At 40.0% G+C, this 18,789-nt stretch overlaps 2 protein-coding genes across 38 annotated transcripts in view; both read right to left on the reverse strand.

Moving 5' to 3' along the window:
• Positions 1-18,789, reverse strand: part of LOC116309553 (serine/arginine repetitive matrix protein 1-like) — a 77,097-nt gene that overhangs the window by 11,575 nt on the left and 46,733 nt on the right. For 4 of the 35 annotated variants that reach the window (XM_039598966.1, XM_039598955.1, XM_039598956.1 and 1 more), the window contains 2 exons: positions 18,572-18,763; positions 17,136-18,296 (listed from right to left, as the gene is read on the reverse strand). The exons of 30 other annotated variants lie outside the window; for them this stretch is intronic. In XM_039598966.1, the coding sequence (XP_039454900.1) occupies positions 18,001-18,296; positions 18,572-18,763 (488 nt within the window). In that variant the 3' untranslated portion in view covers positions 17,136-18,000. Of the gene's footprint in view, positions 1-15,163; positions 15,683-15,876; positions 18,297-18,571; positions 18,764-18,789 lie in introns of those variants that run through there. One more of the 35 variants, XR_005608376.1, reaches the window with a different exon arrangement.
• On the reverse strand, positions 1,527-13,711 carry LOC116332219. Of its 3 annotated transcripts, XR_005608377.1 has the most exons (11): positions 13,401-13,711; positions 13,214-13,282; positions 12,785-12,906; positions 12,606-12,666; positions 12,289-12,435; positions 7,567-7,635; positions 7,138-7,259; positions 6,961-7,021; positions 6,671-6,823; positions 3,603-3,749; positions 1,527-2,980 (listed from the first exon to the last, which is right to left on the reverse strand). XR_005608377.1 is itself a non-coding variant. In XM_039598968.1 (10 exons), exons 2-10 carry the CDS (start codon positions 13,272-13,274, stop codon positions 2,970-2,972), a joined length of 807 nt encoding a protein of 268 aa, XP_039454902.1. In that variant the 5' UTR covers positions 13,275-13,282; positions 13,401-13,707; the 3' UTR covers positions 1,527-2,969. The 3 variants fall into 3 exon arrangements, 2 of the variants coding, with proteins under 2 accessions (XP_039454902.1, XP_039454901.1); XM_039598968.1 differs by lacking the exon at positions 3,603-3,749 and having other exon boundaries at positions 13,401-13,707; XM_039598967.1 differs by lacking the exon at positions 1,527-2,980 and having other exon boundaries at positions 3,544-3,749.

Raw genomic sequence — 18,789 nt, forward strand, 5'->3', positions numbered from 1 at the left:
TAATATTGAGAAAATTTCACTATGCACTTGTCAGATAGCAGGTGCCTTTTCACAATACCACGCTGGAATTCACAGAGCGATTAGAACACCTGAATTCAATAATCTGGATGGGTGAGTGAATACGTCTGGCAATCTACAGGGTGGGCCATTTATATGGATACACCGTAATAAAATGGGAATGGTTGGTGATATTAAAGTCCTGTTTGTGGCACATTAGTATATGTGAGGGGGCAAACTCCTGAAGATGGGTGGTCAACTTTTGTTTTTTTCAATAGGAAGAGGGCCATGTGACACATCAAACCTATTGGTAATGTCACAAGAAAAACAATGGTGTGCTTGGTGTCAACGTAACTTTATTCTTTCATGAGTTATTTATAAGTTTCTGACCACTTATAAAATGTGTTCAATGTGCTGCCCATTGTGTTGGATTGTCAATGCAACTCTTGGGCAAGATCCTCTGCAGTATCGCTTGACAAAACTTGTCTGATTTTGGCTATGTTCTTTAAATGGTAAGGCAGTCCTTGTTGTCTCTTTTACATGAGACTTGAAGGAGAGCACCATGTCGAACCACACACCCAAGTTTTTTACCTTGTCCCTGCAAATTTTATGACAGTCATCAATTTTCAAGATGAAATTTTAGGACAAATACTGAACTTTTTGTGGTCCAATGACCACCAACTCTGTCTTATCAGTATTAAGGAGCAACAAATGATCCGATAACCAGCCCCTAATGCAGATAGACAAGATTCTAGTTTAGACACTTCAGCACAATTTCCAATGGTTAGAGGACCATAAAGCTGCAGGTCATCAGCGTAACAATGAAAGGTTACATTAAAAGAACGTAAAAGAACACCAAGAGGCAGCAGATACAGGGAAAACAGCAATGGTCCAAGGGACCCCATGCCTCACTGCACAGGTCTCAGAGAGATCATTTTTAAAACTAACAGTCTGAGATCTCCCAGACAGGTAGGATCTCAGCCATGATAAAACATTTCCCTTAACTCCAATTAAATACTCTACCCTATCCAATAAAATACAGTGATCCACTGTGTCAAACGCAGCACTTAGATCCAGCAATAATAAAGCTAAAGTGCGATCATTGTCTCCATTTACCAGCAGATCATTTACCACTTTGATTAAAGCTGTTTCTGTGGAGTGAGTTGGTCTAAAAGAACTGACAGACTGAAATGGTTCAAACAGATTGTTTGTTGACAGATGCTCAGTGAGCTGCTTAAAAAACAGCTTTTCAAAGACCTTAGATATGAAAGACAAATGTGAGATGGGTCTATAGTTTACAACCATGTCAACACCCAGTCCAGGTTTTTTCAAGATTGGTACTACCACAGCGGATTTAAAACATTCAGGGAAGACTCCGGTCGTCAACGAAGTATTTAAAAGAAACAGAATGTAGGGTCCTAATACTTACCACAGTTCCTTTATAGCCCAAGCTGGTAGAGGAACAGGTTGTAAACACATCGAGCTGTGTTTACAACCTTAGTTAATCCAGACAGGGAAATAACCTTGAAGTCAGAGAACAGTTTATCAGCACCAGCAGGTAAAGCAGCTGAGTAGTCTAATGAACAGCTCAAGGTGGGTTGCAGCCCTGTCGCTGAAAAACATAAGTCATATGCTGTCAAATTTGAACAGCAGAGAGTCGACTTACTCTAAGTTGTGACAGGGTGTTGAATAATAGTTTTGAGTTAAGCTTATGACTCATGATGAGATTCGAAAAATAATTTGCTTTCGCTGCTGACATCGCTGATTGAAAAAAAAGACAAAGAGTCGTACCAAGCCTGGAGAAATACTTCTGGTCTGGAAGATCACCAGCAACACTCTGCTTTTCGACAATTTCTTCTCAAATTCAAGAGCTCCTCATGTAGCCTGGGCATAGGGTTCTTTTTTTGACATTTTAACTTCTTTTCAGGAGCAACAGAGTCCAGTAGCTCAAGAAGTGTATTATTAAGGTTTGGAGTCAAGGTGTCCACACATAACTCCTGGGTAAAAATGGGGCCAACACATCAGGTAAATGTTCGCAGTGCTTCGGGACTAATATGACGAGATGATCTTAGGAGCAATTTTCCCCTCTCAGAGCTGGAGATTTAGGGGATTAAAATATCAAATAAAATTTCTGAGTGGTCTAAAATAGGTAAAACACAATTTTCAGTCACCGATACATTCAGTCCATAACCCAAGACAAGGTCTAGGGTGTGGCCCTTACGTGTTGGCCCTGACACAAATTGTGTGAAGTTTAAGGAATCAATTACGTTTAAGAAATTTTGACAAGGGGTTTATCCTCACAACACAGATGAATATTAAAGTCCCCCACTATAAGAATCCTTTCATAGTGAGGGATAACAACAACAAAAAAAAAAAAAAATCTGAAATAAACAAGTCATTATGTTTAGGTGGACGATAGATGACTAATTAGATCCGCAGGACAGCTTAAAGTCAGGAGCTGGGACTCAAATGAAGTAAAAACACCAGGACTTTGTATTTGTTTGCACTTAAAAGCTTTGATGATAGAGGCAAGTTTTATTTGTTTACAGATCTTGCATTTAAGAGAGCCAATTTAACTCTGTCCATCTGTGGTAGCAGGATGGATATGCAGTAACTGCAAGTTGTTTATATTTGCTCCACCTCCATGGCGACCAATAAAACTGCGTCAGGTGAGCGTGCTTCGATGACGTTGGGTAAACAGGAAGAAGGCACCGCTGTTTGAGGGCAGAATAAAGTCCTAAAAAGCTAGGGTTGCCTGGCACGGACCTTACCAGGCGACGCCTGGCACGTATATGTCCACTTCTCCAGCGCTTCCGTTTTGAAGGATTCCCCAGTGGATCATGGCGATGCCTGTGATGACTTGCGCACAGCCCCGCCTGCACATATAATCGCTGTCATCACAGTCATACCTCAGCTTGATAGCCGCACTTCACCGAGCCAAGCTGCTCAGTGGGGCCACCTTGTGTTGTACCTCATTCCTCTCCTTCAGGGAACAAAAGTTATAGACAGAACTGTTCATTCCCTTTCAGTCGTTTCACTCGGTACAACACATAAGTAAGGGACATATATACACGCAGAACAGCCACTAAACCGGAATTGGACCACCACTACCTTAGTGTGTGGTGGACTCAATAGAAAGAACAGTATGAGCCACCGAATGGGCTGTAATGTAAAAATGGAAATCTTATTAATCTATGCAAAAAACTTACATACATTCTATAAACTGTACTCTAGTAATAATTTACCATATAGTCATATATTATAGTTATATACTATATTTAAGGGGTTTCTGAGAATCTATCCTGTGAATGATAACATAACAGAATTTTGACAGACTTGAATCACAAACACATGGAAAAGGTCATGTACAAAATGTAACACTTGAAGCAGACTGAACAGAACACCAGTTGATTTTGTGGTAGGAACATAAATCAGATTAAATTTCACAAATGTTTTCTGTCTTGATGCATGCTCAATCATCTGTGTTATGAAACGGCTGTGTGCAGGCAGGAAAAGGACCCAAAGTGCAGACACTGGAGACAAACATGAACTCAAACAGCTTTAATGCTAAACTCAAAAAGTAACAAACCTCCAAATAAACTTACACTGGCAGGCAGGCAGAATACACAGCACGATGAGTGTAGCTAAGGGAGACTACGACACAGACCAAAGAGAACACAGGGCTAATATACACAGAGGGAGCAATCAGGGAATGATAGACAGGAGGGAAACACAGCTGGGACAAATCAGGGCTGAGGAGACAAAGGAAGCAAAACCAGACGCCTTAACATGAGACATGGACTTTCAAAGTAAAACAGGAAACATAACACAGAGACGCGGACTTGACAAGGGGATACGGCTGACAGGGGAGACAGAGCAACTAGAGAACACAGAGACATAAACCATAAGACAGAACTCTAACAAAGAAACCAAAGACTAGAATAAATAATATCAAAATCAATTTCAATATCAAGTTCAATAATATAATAATTTGAGTTTATTATATTATTGAACTTGATATTGAAATTGATTTTGATATTAACCTCCAACAACCCAGGCACCCTAACAATCTGAGTAAGTAAATCAAGGAACTGATCTCCCAGCCCATTGTTCATTCAGTGGTGCTAGTTTCAGTCATTGTGCAATGTACTGTTTATAAGGTTGGGAAAACCTGCAGTCAGCTGAGACTGAAGAAGTCACTTGGATGAGTGAAGAAAAGTTTCTCCCACTGAAAATGCTACATCCAGATGAACAGAATCAAATTTTTGGGACAAATGTTTGCTGTTTTTATGAACAATTCTAACCAGTGAGAAATAAAAAAAAATCAACTAAATTAAGTGTCAGGGTCGGATGATTCCCCCGCCCTTTGACCTGTCTGTGTTTGTGTGCGTGTTTTCCTCTCTCTGTCCGGCTCCGTGGCGACTGTTTACAGAGGTCGCACGGCAACAAGTGACCGCCGACCCGGAAGCGCTGTCGCTCTGGAGCTGCCTCACCTGCGACTGATTCAGCCACCAGCTGCCGCTAATCATCCGCCATCTTAGGCAGGACTATTTAATGGTGTGGCTGAGCGACTGACAGCGCTGGAGTATTACACTAAGCCTGGTAGTATTTGCGGACCATTCATGTTGAAAAGTGTTGCCTGCCCAACGAGTGATTTACTATTCAGTGTGTGACTAGGAACGGGGACAGAGGAGAATCACAAGCACGGGAGGACACCTCGAGGAGGAACGCACTGTTTGAGCACAGGAAGGAGGACACGACTGATCACCTTTTTGCACGTTGAACTGTTGCTAACCTTTTCACTGTAAATAAACGCACTGCCTTGCATTCAGAGCCATCCTCAAAAAGACCCAGCAGAGCATGTACTTCCTGAGACAAGGGGAAGTACAGTCTTCCACAGGAGCTGCTAATCCAGTTCTACACTGCAGTCATTGAGTCTGTCCTGTGCTCCTTCATCACAGTCTGGTATGGAGCAGCCACTAAACAAGACGGGTGCAAACTGCAGCGAACTGTACAGGCAGCAGAAAAGATTACCGGCGCCCCTCTGCTCTGCCTCCAGGACCTGCACCTCTCAAGAACCAGGAAATGGGCAGGGAAAATCATCACAGAGCCCTCACACCCTGGACACAGACTTTTTGACTGGCTGCCTTCTGGCAGAAGGTATAGAAGCCTGCAGACCAGGACCACCCGACACAGGAACAGTTTCTTTTCCCTTGCTATCTCCCTCCTAAACAGTTGAATTGCCTCACTGCTTCACACTGCTAGATTGGAACTGCACTTTATGTATACTCTGTGGTTCATTTCTGTAATCCTGTATTTTCTGTATATAAGATTTAGATTGGTTATTATATTGTTGGTTTATACACATCTATCTATCGTAGAGCTGGGCGATATAAGATTTTTTCATATCACGATATGTTTTTTTTCATTTCAGGCGATAACGATATATATCACGATATAAGCCAAATAACTATATTTGTAAGATTTAAATGTGCCGTTGCTCAGAAGTAAAATGTGAAATAATTAGCAGCTTGTTTTAATTAAAATATTTATTTCCCATAATAAGTTCAACAGGGCAGATGTACTTAAGGAACATGAGACTTCAGTTTCAGATAAATAAAGGCAAATATTGCAAACTACACAAAAGGCAGCCGCTAAAGCGTTTAAGTTTCAAAATAGAACAAACAAAACAGACTAAATTGTCAATTCCACTTAGAAACAAAATATTAATTCTAAAAATAAATCTTAGGTCGTTTTACAGAAGAACAGACAAAATTGACTAACTTTTGTCAATATCAAATAAACTGAGAACTAAAAGGAAATTCTCAATCTCTCCTTGTTGTATAGCTTAGCTTTTCAAACAGTTTTAACAGTTACTTTAGTCTGACAAAAGCCGAATGACGAATTAGCGCTTTCAGTCAGAGATTGAGCATGCACCGCTTTATTGTATTTCCAGACTTGCTTTCGGCACAATTTACAGTCTTGGCGCTACTCTGTTTTTGTCAGACTTGAAATAGCGAAATACCTTCACACTACGGAACTTCTGTGGCCCTTCCATTCGACAAGCTCTCCGGCATTGGAACCATTTTTTCTTCGGTAACCTTCGCTCACGCTCTCGGTTGATTTTTCTCTAGTCGGCAAACAAACACACAAATACACATGTGCGCCTTGGCGCTTGTGCTGTACGTAACAAGTCACGTGACGTGACGCTGCGGCTGTGATTGGTTCGGCTCTGCGCTACTTAATTTGGATTGGCTGTTCTTTTTTTTTTTTTTTTAAGAGGACAAGAGAGATGAGGTCTATCGCAATAGTTTAATTTTTCTATCGAGAAAAAGTTATTTCGCAATACATATCGTTATCGTTCTATCGCTCAGCTCTAATCTATCGTGTACATACTGTTGTGCTTGAGAGACACCATCTACCGGAACCAAATTCACTGTGTGTGTTTGCACATATACTTGGCCAATAAACGCGATTCTGATATTGTGTCCATTCAATATTGAAGACATGGCTTATGCATATTCAGCATAAATGGACTGTGCTGCCCAGATCAGACAAAAAGCTTTACTTGCATTAAGTTGAAGTGTGCTACACTGTGTTAAAGCTTTGAATCTGCACTCATGAACTTAAGACACCTTAATGTTAGGTTAAATATAAAGAACTGGTTTAAAACCTTTGTACTGGTCCTGTGATGGTTGAGATTTCCTGAAGTCCTCCAGTAGATTGATATGAGCATCAAGGAAATCCTGCACTTTATTCATTTTGGTCTTCATTTCCTTCAACATTTTCAGGTAGTCGACCAAGACTCCATGTTCGGTTAAGGCAGCTGGATGGAAAGATTTTTATAAGTTATGTATAAGAATCTACGTGTCGTATTTTAAAACATCCTAAATCCATCCAAACATCTATTTTCTTCTGCTTATCCAAATCCATTAAATGGAAAAGTAGCAGGCCTGTACTTACCCCTGAAATATTCATGTGGGATGAAGTCCTTGAATTCTTTTATGAGGATATCAATTGGTTTCTGAAACAAAGAAAAATAAATAAAAGTGTTTATTGTCCAGATCTGACTTTTAATATGTGTTACACACCTCCATCTCAGTCTCTCTCCTCTCAGTTATACACAGCTTGCTTGCTTACCTGCTTGTGTATTATATCAAAGATTTTCCTTATCAGTTTGACATTTTTAACTCCAGGGAACAGCTCACTCAGGTCTTGTAAAGTCAGTGACTGGAGATCTGAGTCAGCTCTCAAACCTGCGTCTGAATGAGCAGATCTGTTATTGATCAAATAGTCTCCTGATTATACAAATTAAAGTTGTTATTGTTCATTGGTGTGATTTGTTGCTGTATAAATAAAATTGAATTCAATTGAAATAACATTCAATTTGTGGTTCTGTTGATTTTTTTCTTGTTAGTTTGCGGCATAAACGACAGTCCAGTGGTTTCTGACACCTGGACTACCGCTGCAACAATGAAGCCTACTTACTGTAATATATTTATGTATATATACATATTATTTATTATTTATTTAGTGTAGGATTAATATTCTCAAAACACTGCCACTTACGTTCCAGTACAGAGGCTGCTGCTTCATCCTTGCGTCTTATTTCCTTAAGCAAACCATCCATGATTTCATCTGCAGAAAAGAAGGAAAAAGTCAGAGAATACGGAGGTTGGACATTTCACATACTGTATAGTTCCTGTTTCTGTTCTTCTGTTGGATCATTATGACATCTGAACAACAAGGAAACAGACCTACTGTACAAGCTGAGCCTGCAGGAGCAAAAGAGAAAATGCTAGGATGAAAAAACCCCCTAAATACTTTTAGATGTAGATATTGTTGATTGTGTTGTCAGTCTAGCCTAGCTTGATCACAAAACGTCCATCGTTTACAGTCAAAGGAACTGGACTGACTGAACTATTTGGTCACGCAATGAGGTGGCAGGTGCTCTAAGCAACCACTGATAATTGGACCGCACAAGCAGCCCCGTCCACTATGACCACTAAAGAAAAGTCTAGTCATAAAATATCCAAAGTCATGCACTCTGTGTTAAAGGTACATGTCATTTTTACACTAAGTCACATATATATTAGAGATGGCACGATACCACTTTTTTATGTCCAATACCGATATCATAAATTTGGATATCTGCCGATACCGATATGAATCCGATATAGTGTGTTTTTTAATCAATAAAACTGTTTTTTTAATATCTTGCTGGATTTTGTACAAGTTCATACTCAAGTTTAAATAAACAACAACACTAAAGCTATTCTGTTATACCTGTATGTAAAAAATACACTGCACCCAAAATATTTCATAGTTCAGCAACACTGATCAATCTAATAAACTTAAACCTACTCCATCCTTCCTATTCTGGTATTTTAAAGAGTACTTAGCAGAAATATTAAGCAACCTAACTAATAGGGTTGCAAACTCCCAGCAAAAATAAATAGGGAACCCCCCACCCTCCACCTCATGATGCTTAATTGACTTCATCAACTTTAATTTGATGCAGTGTGAAAAAAAATGCACAGAAATAAATTATTTTTCAAGAATAATTAAATAGATTCAACATCTTTCTTCTACAGAATTGCAGACTGCACAGATGGTATCTTCCCAAAGGAAAAAGTACTATAGCTTACTAGGGTATATTAGACTTAATAGTTACTATATACAGTAATGGACTTCTATACATTTTACATCAGATTAAAACTTTGGGTGTAAGATTCGGATAATTATTTATTAAAAGCTAGATATTTTAAATGAGAATAAGAAAGAAAAGTATGTCTTTGTGCCCCCTTTTCCCTGTTAATGCCCTATCGGCCCCGCGGGCTAAACTTTGCTAGATCCGCCCCTGCACAGTTACCAGCCGTCAGCTACGTAGAAAAGGATCCTGGTCTAGAAAGTAATATTAAATAAATTCTAACAACAGCTTATCAAGCTTAAACGTGCTGCTGTTGTTCAGCCGCTGGTTTCCTCTTTCTGGTGCAAAGTGGGCCAAAAACAAAGAAGAGAGACGACTCGCGACAGAAAAGCCGATCAGCTGATCATTAAGCAGTTTCACGATTGAAGTAGCAACAGGAGAGAGAGAGAGAGGCAGTCGCTCCATATATCGGTTGTTAAGCTTAACGTGGGTACGCTTTACAAACATTCAGAGATGAACTTACACACTTGCTTTACTTCTCTCTGGGATAACTTCCTCGGAGATGAAATGCCGGATTGCTGGCGAGGCTACAAATACACACAGCCGCTCTATCACGTGATCACACTGCTCCGACGTGCTACGGTTATGAGCCGAGTTACGCCGTGTTGCAAGTTTTGTGAGGTGCTTTTTTGATATTTAATGGATCGGATTACATTTTTTATTTCTCTCCGATATCCGATCCAGTAATTTACGTCAGTATCGGACCGATACCGATACGTAATATCGGATCGGTCCATCTCTAATAAATATATATGTATATTAAAAAAAAACACCCAGCACGCCCCTGCGGGCGGTTTATCCTTCAAGCTCGGGTCCTCTACCAGAAGCCTGGGAGCTTGAGGGTCCTGCGCAGTATCTTAGCTGTTCCCAGGACTGCGCTCTTCTGGACAGAGATCTCCGATGTTCTTCCCGGGATCTGCTGGAGCCACTCGCCTAGCTTGGGAGTCACCGCACCTAGTGCTCCGATTACCACGGGGACCACCGTTACCTTCACCCTCCACATCCTCTCGAGCTCTTCTCTGAGCCCTTGGTATTTCTCCAGCTTCTCGTGTTCCTTCTTCCTGATGTTGCTGTCATTCGGAACCGCTACATCGATCACTACGGCCGTCTTCTCCTGTTTGTCTACCACCACTATGTCCGGTTGGTTAGCCACCACCATTTTGTCCGTCTGTATCTGGAAGACCCACAGGATCTTAGCTCGGTCATTCTCCATCACCCTTGGGGGCATCTCCCATTTTGACCTCGGGACTTCCAGGCCATACTCGGCACAGATGTTCCTGTACACTATGCCGGCCACTTGGTTATGGCGTTCCATGTATGCCCTGCCTGCTAGCATCTTGCACCCTGCTGTTATGTGCTGGATTGTCTCTGGGGCATCTTTACACAGCCTGCACCTGGGGTCTTGCCTGGTGTGGTAGACCCCAGCCTCTATGGATCTTGTACTCAGAGCTTGTTCTTGTGCTGCCATGATTAGTGCCTCTGTGCTGTCTTTCAGTCCAGCTTTGTCCAGCCACTGGTAGGATTTCTGGATATCAGCCACCTCCTCTATCTGCCGGTGGTACATACCGTGCAAGGGCCTGTCCTTCCATGATGGTTCCTCGTCTCCCTCCTCTTTCTTGGGTTTCTGCTGCCTGAGGTATTCACTGAGCACTTTCGGTCAGTTGGGGCCATCTTCCCAATGTATTCTTGGATGTTCGTTGTCTCATCCTGGACTGTGGTGCTGACACTCACCAGTCCCGGCCCCCTTCCTTCCGCTTAGCGTACAGCCTCAGGGTGCTGGACTTGGGGTGAAACCCTCCATGCATGGTAAGGAGCTTTCTTGTCTTTATGTCAGTGGCTTCTATCTCCTCCTTTGGCCAGCCTATTACCCCAGCACGGTACCTGATCACGGGCAGGGCGTAGGTGTTGATAGCCCAGATCTTGTTCTTACCGTTCAGCTGACTCCTCAGGACTTGCCTGACCCTCTGCAGGTACTTGGTGGTTGCAGCTTTCCTAGCTGCCTCTTCATGGTTCCCATTCGCCTGCAGGATCCCCAGGTACTTGTAACTGTCCTCTATGTCTGCAATGTTGCCTTCTGGTAGCTCGATCCCCTCAGTTCTGACTACCTTCCCTCTCTTTGTTACCATCCGACTACACTTCTCCAGCCCGAATGACATCCCGATGTCATTGCTGTATATCCTGGTAGTGTGGATCAGTGAATCGATGTCTTGTTCACTCTTGGCATACAGCTTGATGTCATCCATGTACAGGAGGTGGCTGACAACTGCTCCGTTCCGTAGTCGGTAGCCGTAGCCAGTCTTGTTAATGATCTCACTGAGGGGGTTCAGGCCTATGCAGAACAGCAGTGGGGACAGAGCATCTCCTTGGTAGATCCTGCACTGGATGGTGACTTGTGCCATGGGCTTGGAGTTGGCCTCTAGTATGCCACATCCCCATTGAGTTCCTGATGAAGGCTCTTAGGGTCCTGTTGATCTTGTACAATTCTAGGCATTCCAGTATCCAGCTGTGGGGCATTGAGTCATAGGCCTTCTTGTAATCAATCCAGGCAGTGCACAGGTTGGTCAGCCTGGTCTTGCAGTCTCTGCTGACTGTCCTGTCTACCAGTAGACATACATATGTCTACTGGTATATATATATATGTGTCAATTCCCCGCTCGCCACTGTGGGCGGTCAATCCTTCAAGCTCGGGTCCTCTACCAGAGGCCTGGGAGCTTGAGGGTCCTGCGCAGTATCTTAGCTGAACTCTTAATTTAAGACTTCTAAACAAATGTCTGTCCTCCTCCAGAAAATCTTATGTACGCAAACGCGCGTTGCAACTTCTTATCTGGTGCGTGTCTTTTATTTTGACAGCGCATGCGCACCTGCGGACCACTTATATGCACCCCTGTATATATCTATCTATCTATATATATATATGATATATATATATATATATATATATATATATATATATATATATATATATATATATATATATATATATATATATCATGCAGATGTAATTCACAAGGTGTAGTGATCATGGGAATTTTTGTGTATTCTTGCAGAAACACATTTGTGAGGTCAGACACTGATGTTGACGAGAAGGCCTGATTCCCAGTCTCCACTCTAATTAATCCCAAAGTGTGCTGTAGGAGTGAGGTCAGAACTCTGTACAGGCCAGTCAAGTTCTTCCTCATCAAACTGGCTAATCGATGACTGTATGGACTGTGCACGGGTGAGCAGTCATGTTGGAACAGGAAGGGACCATTACTGACTAAAAAAATTGATGCCTGTTAATCTGTCCATGACATGGACAGAATGACATGTTAATTGAGACTTCATGTCTCTGCATCTATTTTTACATGAATCTACAGAATGGAAATAACAAAAGCAAACAAGACTGAGCCGTTGTCAGATATTTTGTCCATTCAATATCAAAGACATGGCTTACGCATATTCAGCATAAATGGACTGGATCATATAAAAAGCTTTACTTATGTTAAGTTGAAGTTTGAAAACCCTCTATTAAAGTTTTGAATCTGCACTCATTAAATTAAGAAGCATTAATATTAGGCTAAGAAAAAAACTGGATTAAAAACCTTTGTCCTGGTCCTGCGATGGTTGAGATTTCCTGAAGTCCTCCAACAGACTGATATGTCGATCAAGGAAATCATTATTCATTTGGGTCTTCATTTCCTTCAACATTTTCAGGTAATCGACCAAGACTCTATTTTCGGTTAAGGCAGCTGGATGGAAAGTTTTGTATGAGTTATAGTTATAGTTTGTATAAGTTATGTACAAGAATATGCATGTCATATTTTAAAACTGCTCCGAAAGATCCAAAATCCATCCATCCATCCATTTTCTTCCGCTTATCTAAATCCATCAAATGGAAAAGTAGCAGGCCTGTACTTACCCCTGAGAGATTCATGTGGGATGAAGTCCTTGAATTCTTCTATGAGCACATCAATTGGTTTCTGAAACAAATAAAAACAAATAAAAGTGTTTATTGTCTGGACCTGACTTTTTATATTTTGGTTACACATGTCATTCTGAATCTCTCTCCTCTCAGTTATACAGAGCATGCTTGCTTACCTGCTTGTGTACTACATCAAAGATTGTCCTTCTCAGTTTGACATTTTTAACTCCAGGGAACAGCTCACTCAGGTCTTGTAAAGTCAGTGACTGGAGATCTGAGTCACTGCTCAAACCTGCCTCTGAAAGAGCAGATCTGTTATTGATCAAATAGTCTCCTGGTTATACAAATTAAGTTATTATTGTTCGTTGTTGTGATTTGGCGCCATATAAATAAAACTGAATTAAAATAACATTCAATTTGTGGTTCTGTTGGCTTTTTTCTTGTTAGTTTGTGGCAAAAACGACAGTCCAGTGGTTTCTATACTCATTTGTTGCAACAACGGAGCCTACTCACTGTAACTATACATATATATATATGCATAAATATTTACATCTTATTTACTGTAGTAGTGTAGGATAAATATTCTCATATTCTCTGCCACTTACGTTCCAGTACAGAGGCTGCTGCTTCATCCTTGCATCTTATTTCCTTAAGCAAACCATCCATGATTTCACCTGCAGAAAAGAAGAAAAAGTCAGAGAATACGGAGGTTGGACATTTCTCATACTGTATAGTTCCTGTTTCTGTTCTTCTGTTGGATCGTTATGACATTTGAACAACGCGGAAACAAACCTGCAGTGCAAGCTGAGCCTGCAGGAGCAAAAGAGAAGACGCTGGGATGAAGAAGAAAAAAAAAAAACCCAAATACTTTCAGATGTTGTTAGTCTAGCCTAGCTTGATCACAAAAACACCCACCATTTACGGTGAAAAGAAAGTGAAACTAGACTGTTTGATCACGCTGTGACGTCGCAGGCGCTTTAAGCAACCATTGGTTATTGGAGCACATCAGCAGCCCGCCCACTATGACTGGCAAGGAAAGGTCTGGGTCCTAAAATATCCAAAGTCATTTGGGAAATTGTATATATATATTTCCATTTAACATTTTGGCACAACGCACAGTACCAGCACCATGTCACGTAATGTAATCATGTAATGTGTGTCATTTTTAAAACTCTCAAAGTCGCTGTAACAGTTAAGTAAGGGCTTTATTGTTTCAGTCAAGTCCCACAGCATCCGTCTAAAGTTTGTGTTACAGAGCGAGATGCAAACACTTAAAAACCCCAGCAGGGTGCAGCAGTGCAGGTTTTCTTTCCCAGTGCAACCTGCAATACATGTCAGACACTGCAATACATCTCAGTGCAGGCTTACACAGTAAAATGTGGACTCCAAAAGAACACTAAAGGGTGTTAATTTGAAAAAGAAGAGCAACAAAACTAAGAAATGATTTCCTTTTTATCATGTGCTGGCAGGATATGTAAAGGTGAGGAACCGTTAGTATTAAGTTAGTTCTCCGCTCATTAAGCTGTTTAATATTAGTAATATTATTTTAATTGTTTTTAAATGTTAAAAAAAATTCCATGATTTTTTGGTAGTCAAACAACAATGCCTACTGCACGTGTAGCATGTGTGTGCTCACTCTGTCCTCAGAGTGAGTTTCACCAACAGTTGAATTCGTACTTCACTGTCTTTGTATGTCTGCAGAGAGCTGAGAGATAAAGAGAAACTATCTTGAAGCCAGAAGCAGCGACGTGTTTGTCTTTGTGGCTATACAGCTCATGTCTCAGTCTTACTTAGTGGTCTCATTTACAGCCATCAAGACGACATCTAATCTGTTTGATTCCAAATATGTAAGTAATGATTCATTTTGAATAAATAAAAGAGCAATGAGTGGGGAAACATGTATTTAATAATGTGAAAAAATGAAGATGCCAAAAATGTGCAACTGCAGAGCACTTTGAGACCCAAGAAGTGTATCACACAGAAAAGGAGATTATTAAATATGTTTTTATTTTAAGAAAGTATGGTTAATGGTATTAGATTTGAACCTATTGTCAAAAATACTGCGAAGTATAAGAACACAAAGGCGTGGATTCAGAGGCTGGTGACTGCTGTCTGTATATCCTGCAGATGACACAAGGAGATGCAGTTTCTAAAAGTGTGCTTCTTTAAAACAAATCAAACTGACATAAACTCAGCGTTTCTGCTCAAATCTCAAATTCCTCTTGAACTTAACTTCAAAAATTCTTGCCGAGCAAAGTCTGCAATCATGCGACCTGCCTTCATTTAAAGCCAAATCATCGAGCCACCAGACAAACTGATCCATGAAATAATTGCAAAAATTCACATTTTTGAATATTGAGAGTTTTTAACTTTAGGACAAAACATTAAAAAATAATGTAATATAATTTTTCATATGAGATTTAATTTGTATCATATTTGCTACATCTAGCTTCTTCTTTTTTTTTTTTTTGCAATTTATTGTTTAAAATTGTATTAGCGCAATATATTTAGCTTTTCATGGGGAAATATAACAGTGATGTAGAATTCAAATCAAATCAAATCAAAGCACTTTTATTGTCACGTCACATAACTGATACACTGGTACAGGACATGTGAGTGAGATTCTGGTATGCGAGCTTCACAAGCAACAGTGGTATGGAAAAATACAAGAAACATAAGAAACAAGTCAAATATAAGAAGAGGAATGTACAATTATAAGAATGTATGCACATTACTAATATGTATGCCATGTCTATCTATCTATCTATCTATCTATCTATCTATCTATCTATCTATCTATCTATCTATCTATCTATCTATCTATCTATCTATCTATCTATCTATCTATCTGTGTGTGTGTATATATACATATATGTTAAATATACATAGGTCAGCAGTTTGAGTATAGTGCAAAAGAAATGGCATATATGTACAATATGGAGTGTATAGTGTTGACGTTCCGGTAGGTGAGAGTGAGGTGTCTATGAAGTGTCACTGTTCAGCAGTCTGGTGACCTGATAGAAAAAGCTGTCCCTCAGTCTGCTGCTTCTCAGGCACTGCTTCTTGTAGATGTCCTGGAGGAGGGAAGCTCACCTCCAATTATCCTTTCAGCACATCGCACCACTCAAAAACTCACAAAATCTCATATATCAAATAATCTACTAATAAACAGACTTGGGGTTAAGGGGTGAATAACACAATGCTAAACTAAGTAACAGGCCATTTATGTTAAATTAATTTGCCTTTACTAGTATATGGGGAAGATCACCTCCAGAACACGGTCCCTCAGTATTGGTGCCCCTCAAGGCTGTATCCTCTCACCACTATTGTTCTCCCTCTACACCAATGACTGCACCTCCAAGAACTCGGCTGTTCAGCTGCAACTCCTGATTTTTGCAGATGACACCACCGTCATTGGCCTCATTCAGGATGGTGATGAGTCTGCATATCGACAGGAAGTTGAGCTGAGTACTCTGGTCCAGTCAGCACAACCTGGAAGTGAACACACTTAAGACTGTAGAGATGACAGTGGACTTCAGGAGACATCCCTCAATTATTGCTCCCTCTCACATTATCAGACAGCCCGGTGTCTACTGTGGAGATCTTCAAGTTCCTGGGTACCACCATCTCCCAGGACCTGAAGTGAGAGACTAACATCTCCTCCATCCTCAAAAAGACACAGCAGACGTCGTACTTCCTGAGACAACTGGGGAAGTACAGTCTTTCACAAGAGCTGCTGATCCAGTTCTACACTGCAGTCATTGAGTCTGTCCTGTGTTACTCCATCACAGTTTGGTATGGAGCAGCCACTAAACAGGACAGGTGCAGACTGCAGCGGACTGTACGGGTAGCAGAAAAGATTATCGGCGCCCCCTGCCCTCCATCCAGGACTTGTAATGGGCAGGGAAAATCATTACAGATCCCTCACACCTTGGACACAGACTTTTTCACCTGCTGCCTTCTATAAATTACACTGGAACACAGTGCAGTTTCTGATAGTTCATCTTCATTTAAATGATAAAGTTTACACCACCCATAAGGCGAAAAAAAAAATGTTTCAATCTTACTATGTAGCACCAGAGCTCATTTTGCTATAACCGTTAATAAGCTACTTAATACACTGTATACAGTAGGCATTTTAGTGAGACTTTAAAGCACTGGATAAAAGAATAAGTTAATGAGAACATTTAAATCATTCTGCTTTGTTTTGATATATTGGCCTTTGGGGGGAAACATAGAACTAAAAAAGCACAGATATTATGATCACTTATGTATCATTTGGTTTTCTATTTATAAAATCTTTTCCATTTCCATCTATGATCTTTTTAAAATGTTTGCATCTATATAGTTTATGAATGCTTTTCAAGTGTGGGCTTTGCACTGTAGTGTAAATCTGTTTTTGTACAGAATATAGAAACTAAAGACAGAAATATTAGCTGAACCACTGACGTTCCTTAAAACCACCTGTAGTGCATTATCATTACACTGGTGAGTGTTCAGGAGTCCCCAATAAAAATAAAAATAAGATAAAACAGTAGCACAATAAAGTTGTATTCACACAGTATATCAGCATTTTAAATTTTAAACAAATATTTTAAACAAATTTCCCACGTGTGGGACTAATAAAGGTTATCTTATCTTATCTTATCTTAACTTAAACCCTGACTTTATTTGCTCTTCTGAACTGTGGGAAAGACATGAACATGTACATAGCTAAAGATGGGCTTTGCATTACAGTCCTAATCTACTTTCAGGTGTCTTTGTACAGAATATAGAAACTAAAGACAGAAATATTAGCTGAACCAGTGCTGTTCCATAGAACAGGCTATAGTGGATTATCATTACACTGGTGTTTTGACGTGTTCAGGACTCCCCCCCCCAAAAAAAAAAATACAAAAAAAAGATAAAACAGTAGCACAATAAAGTTCTATTCATACAGTATATCAGCATTTTAAATTTTAAACAAATATTTTAAACAAATTTCCCACGTGTGAGACTAATAAGGGTTATCTTATCTTATCTTATCTTATCTTAAACCCTGACTTTATTTGCGTAACTAAAGAAATACTAAAAATACTAATCTTTGAATCCTTGAACTTTTTTTTAAATATAAATGATTCCCACGCACCATAAAATGCTCATTTGTGGTTTTTGTTTTTTCAGTTGTATTAGATAAAGTCCTGACTGGTGTACAACCACACAAAAACTAATATGTCATGTCATGTTTTCACATGACAATAACTCTTTTAGACTTGAACTGATGATAAACACACAGACAGTACAGATGCAGACAAATAAGCTGTACTTGTTTTTTACTGTTTCTTCTATTTACAGCTGAAGCTGACACAAGCTATTATAGTTTCTTTTACTTGTAGTTGCAGGCATTATACTTTCATTGTTTCTTTTTTTTAAATGAATTTTGAAACCGGGAAACTTGCGAACTTAACCAACTCTGATCATCTCCACTTGTACTTTCTGTTATGTCAACACCATATTTCAGTAATTCTGTTCGTATCCTGGAGATGGCATCATTATTTTCCTGACACGACAGCAATCCAGGGACCTTCTCATGGTAGAAAACATGAACATGCAAAACGACCTTACAAGAATCCTTCCATGTTTTCACTGAGGGTACAGATCTGGCTCCATATGTGTGATGCATCACAACCAGTATGACAGGTTTATCACCTGCAATAAAGAAAACAAAAAAAACCCAGCTGATTAAGTATAATTAATAATGAGGTGTCGTCACAAACATCATAAGATTAAGGATCATAAAGCCTCATATTTTCATTAACCACATAAATATTAGCCACCATTCATGTGGATTTATCAGTTTGACTTTAAAATCATCATTAGGTACTTTAAGTTAATATTCTCAACCCCCAAAATGTAAATCATTAAAAGTTTGATTGAACATTTTTCTCTAAAACATGGATGACCAATTAAATTCCTTCTCGTACCTGTGATTTTTGCCATGGCTGCCTCAACATCTGTCCCCATACGTGAAACAACAGGACAGAAGACAATGATGACTTCACCATCCTCCTGACTGAGCAACTTTAAAGCTCTACCCCCGATTGAAGTCGTTACTCTGTCCAGTAGCTGGTTATGGGCATCAAAGGTTACTCCGCTGACGACCATCTTGTACGTCACTGTGGTTAAAATAATTGAACAAGAT

This window comes from Oreochromis aureus, linkage group 15, assembly GCF_013358895.1.
Source record: "Oreochromis aureus strain Israel breed Guangdong linkage group 15, ZZ_aureus, whole genome shotgun sequence".
Classification (NCBI taxonomy): domain Eukaryota; kingdom Metazoa; phylum Chordata; class Actinopteri; order Cichliformes; family Cichlidae; genus Oreochromis; species Oreochromis aureus.

What these genes read in the sequence shown, in the direction of transcription:
- LOC116332219 (XM_039598967.1), bottom strand. Translation starts at nt 13,274, where the DNA reads ATGGATGGTTTGCTTAAGGAAATAAGATGCAAGGATGAAGCAGCAGCC. An exon ending in ATCGCAGGACCAGGACAAAG is followed by an intron (nt 7,636 to 12,288) that starts GTTTTTAATCCA and finishes TCTTTTCTGCAG; the next exon opens with ATGAAATCATGGATGGTTTG. An exon ending in CCCACATGAATATTTCAGGG is followed by an intron (nt 6,824 to 6,960) that starts GTAAGTACAGGC and finishes CTTTCCATCCAG; the next exon opens with CTGCCTTAACCGAACATGGA.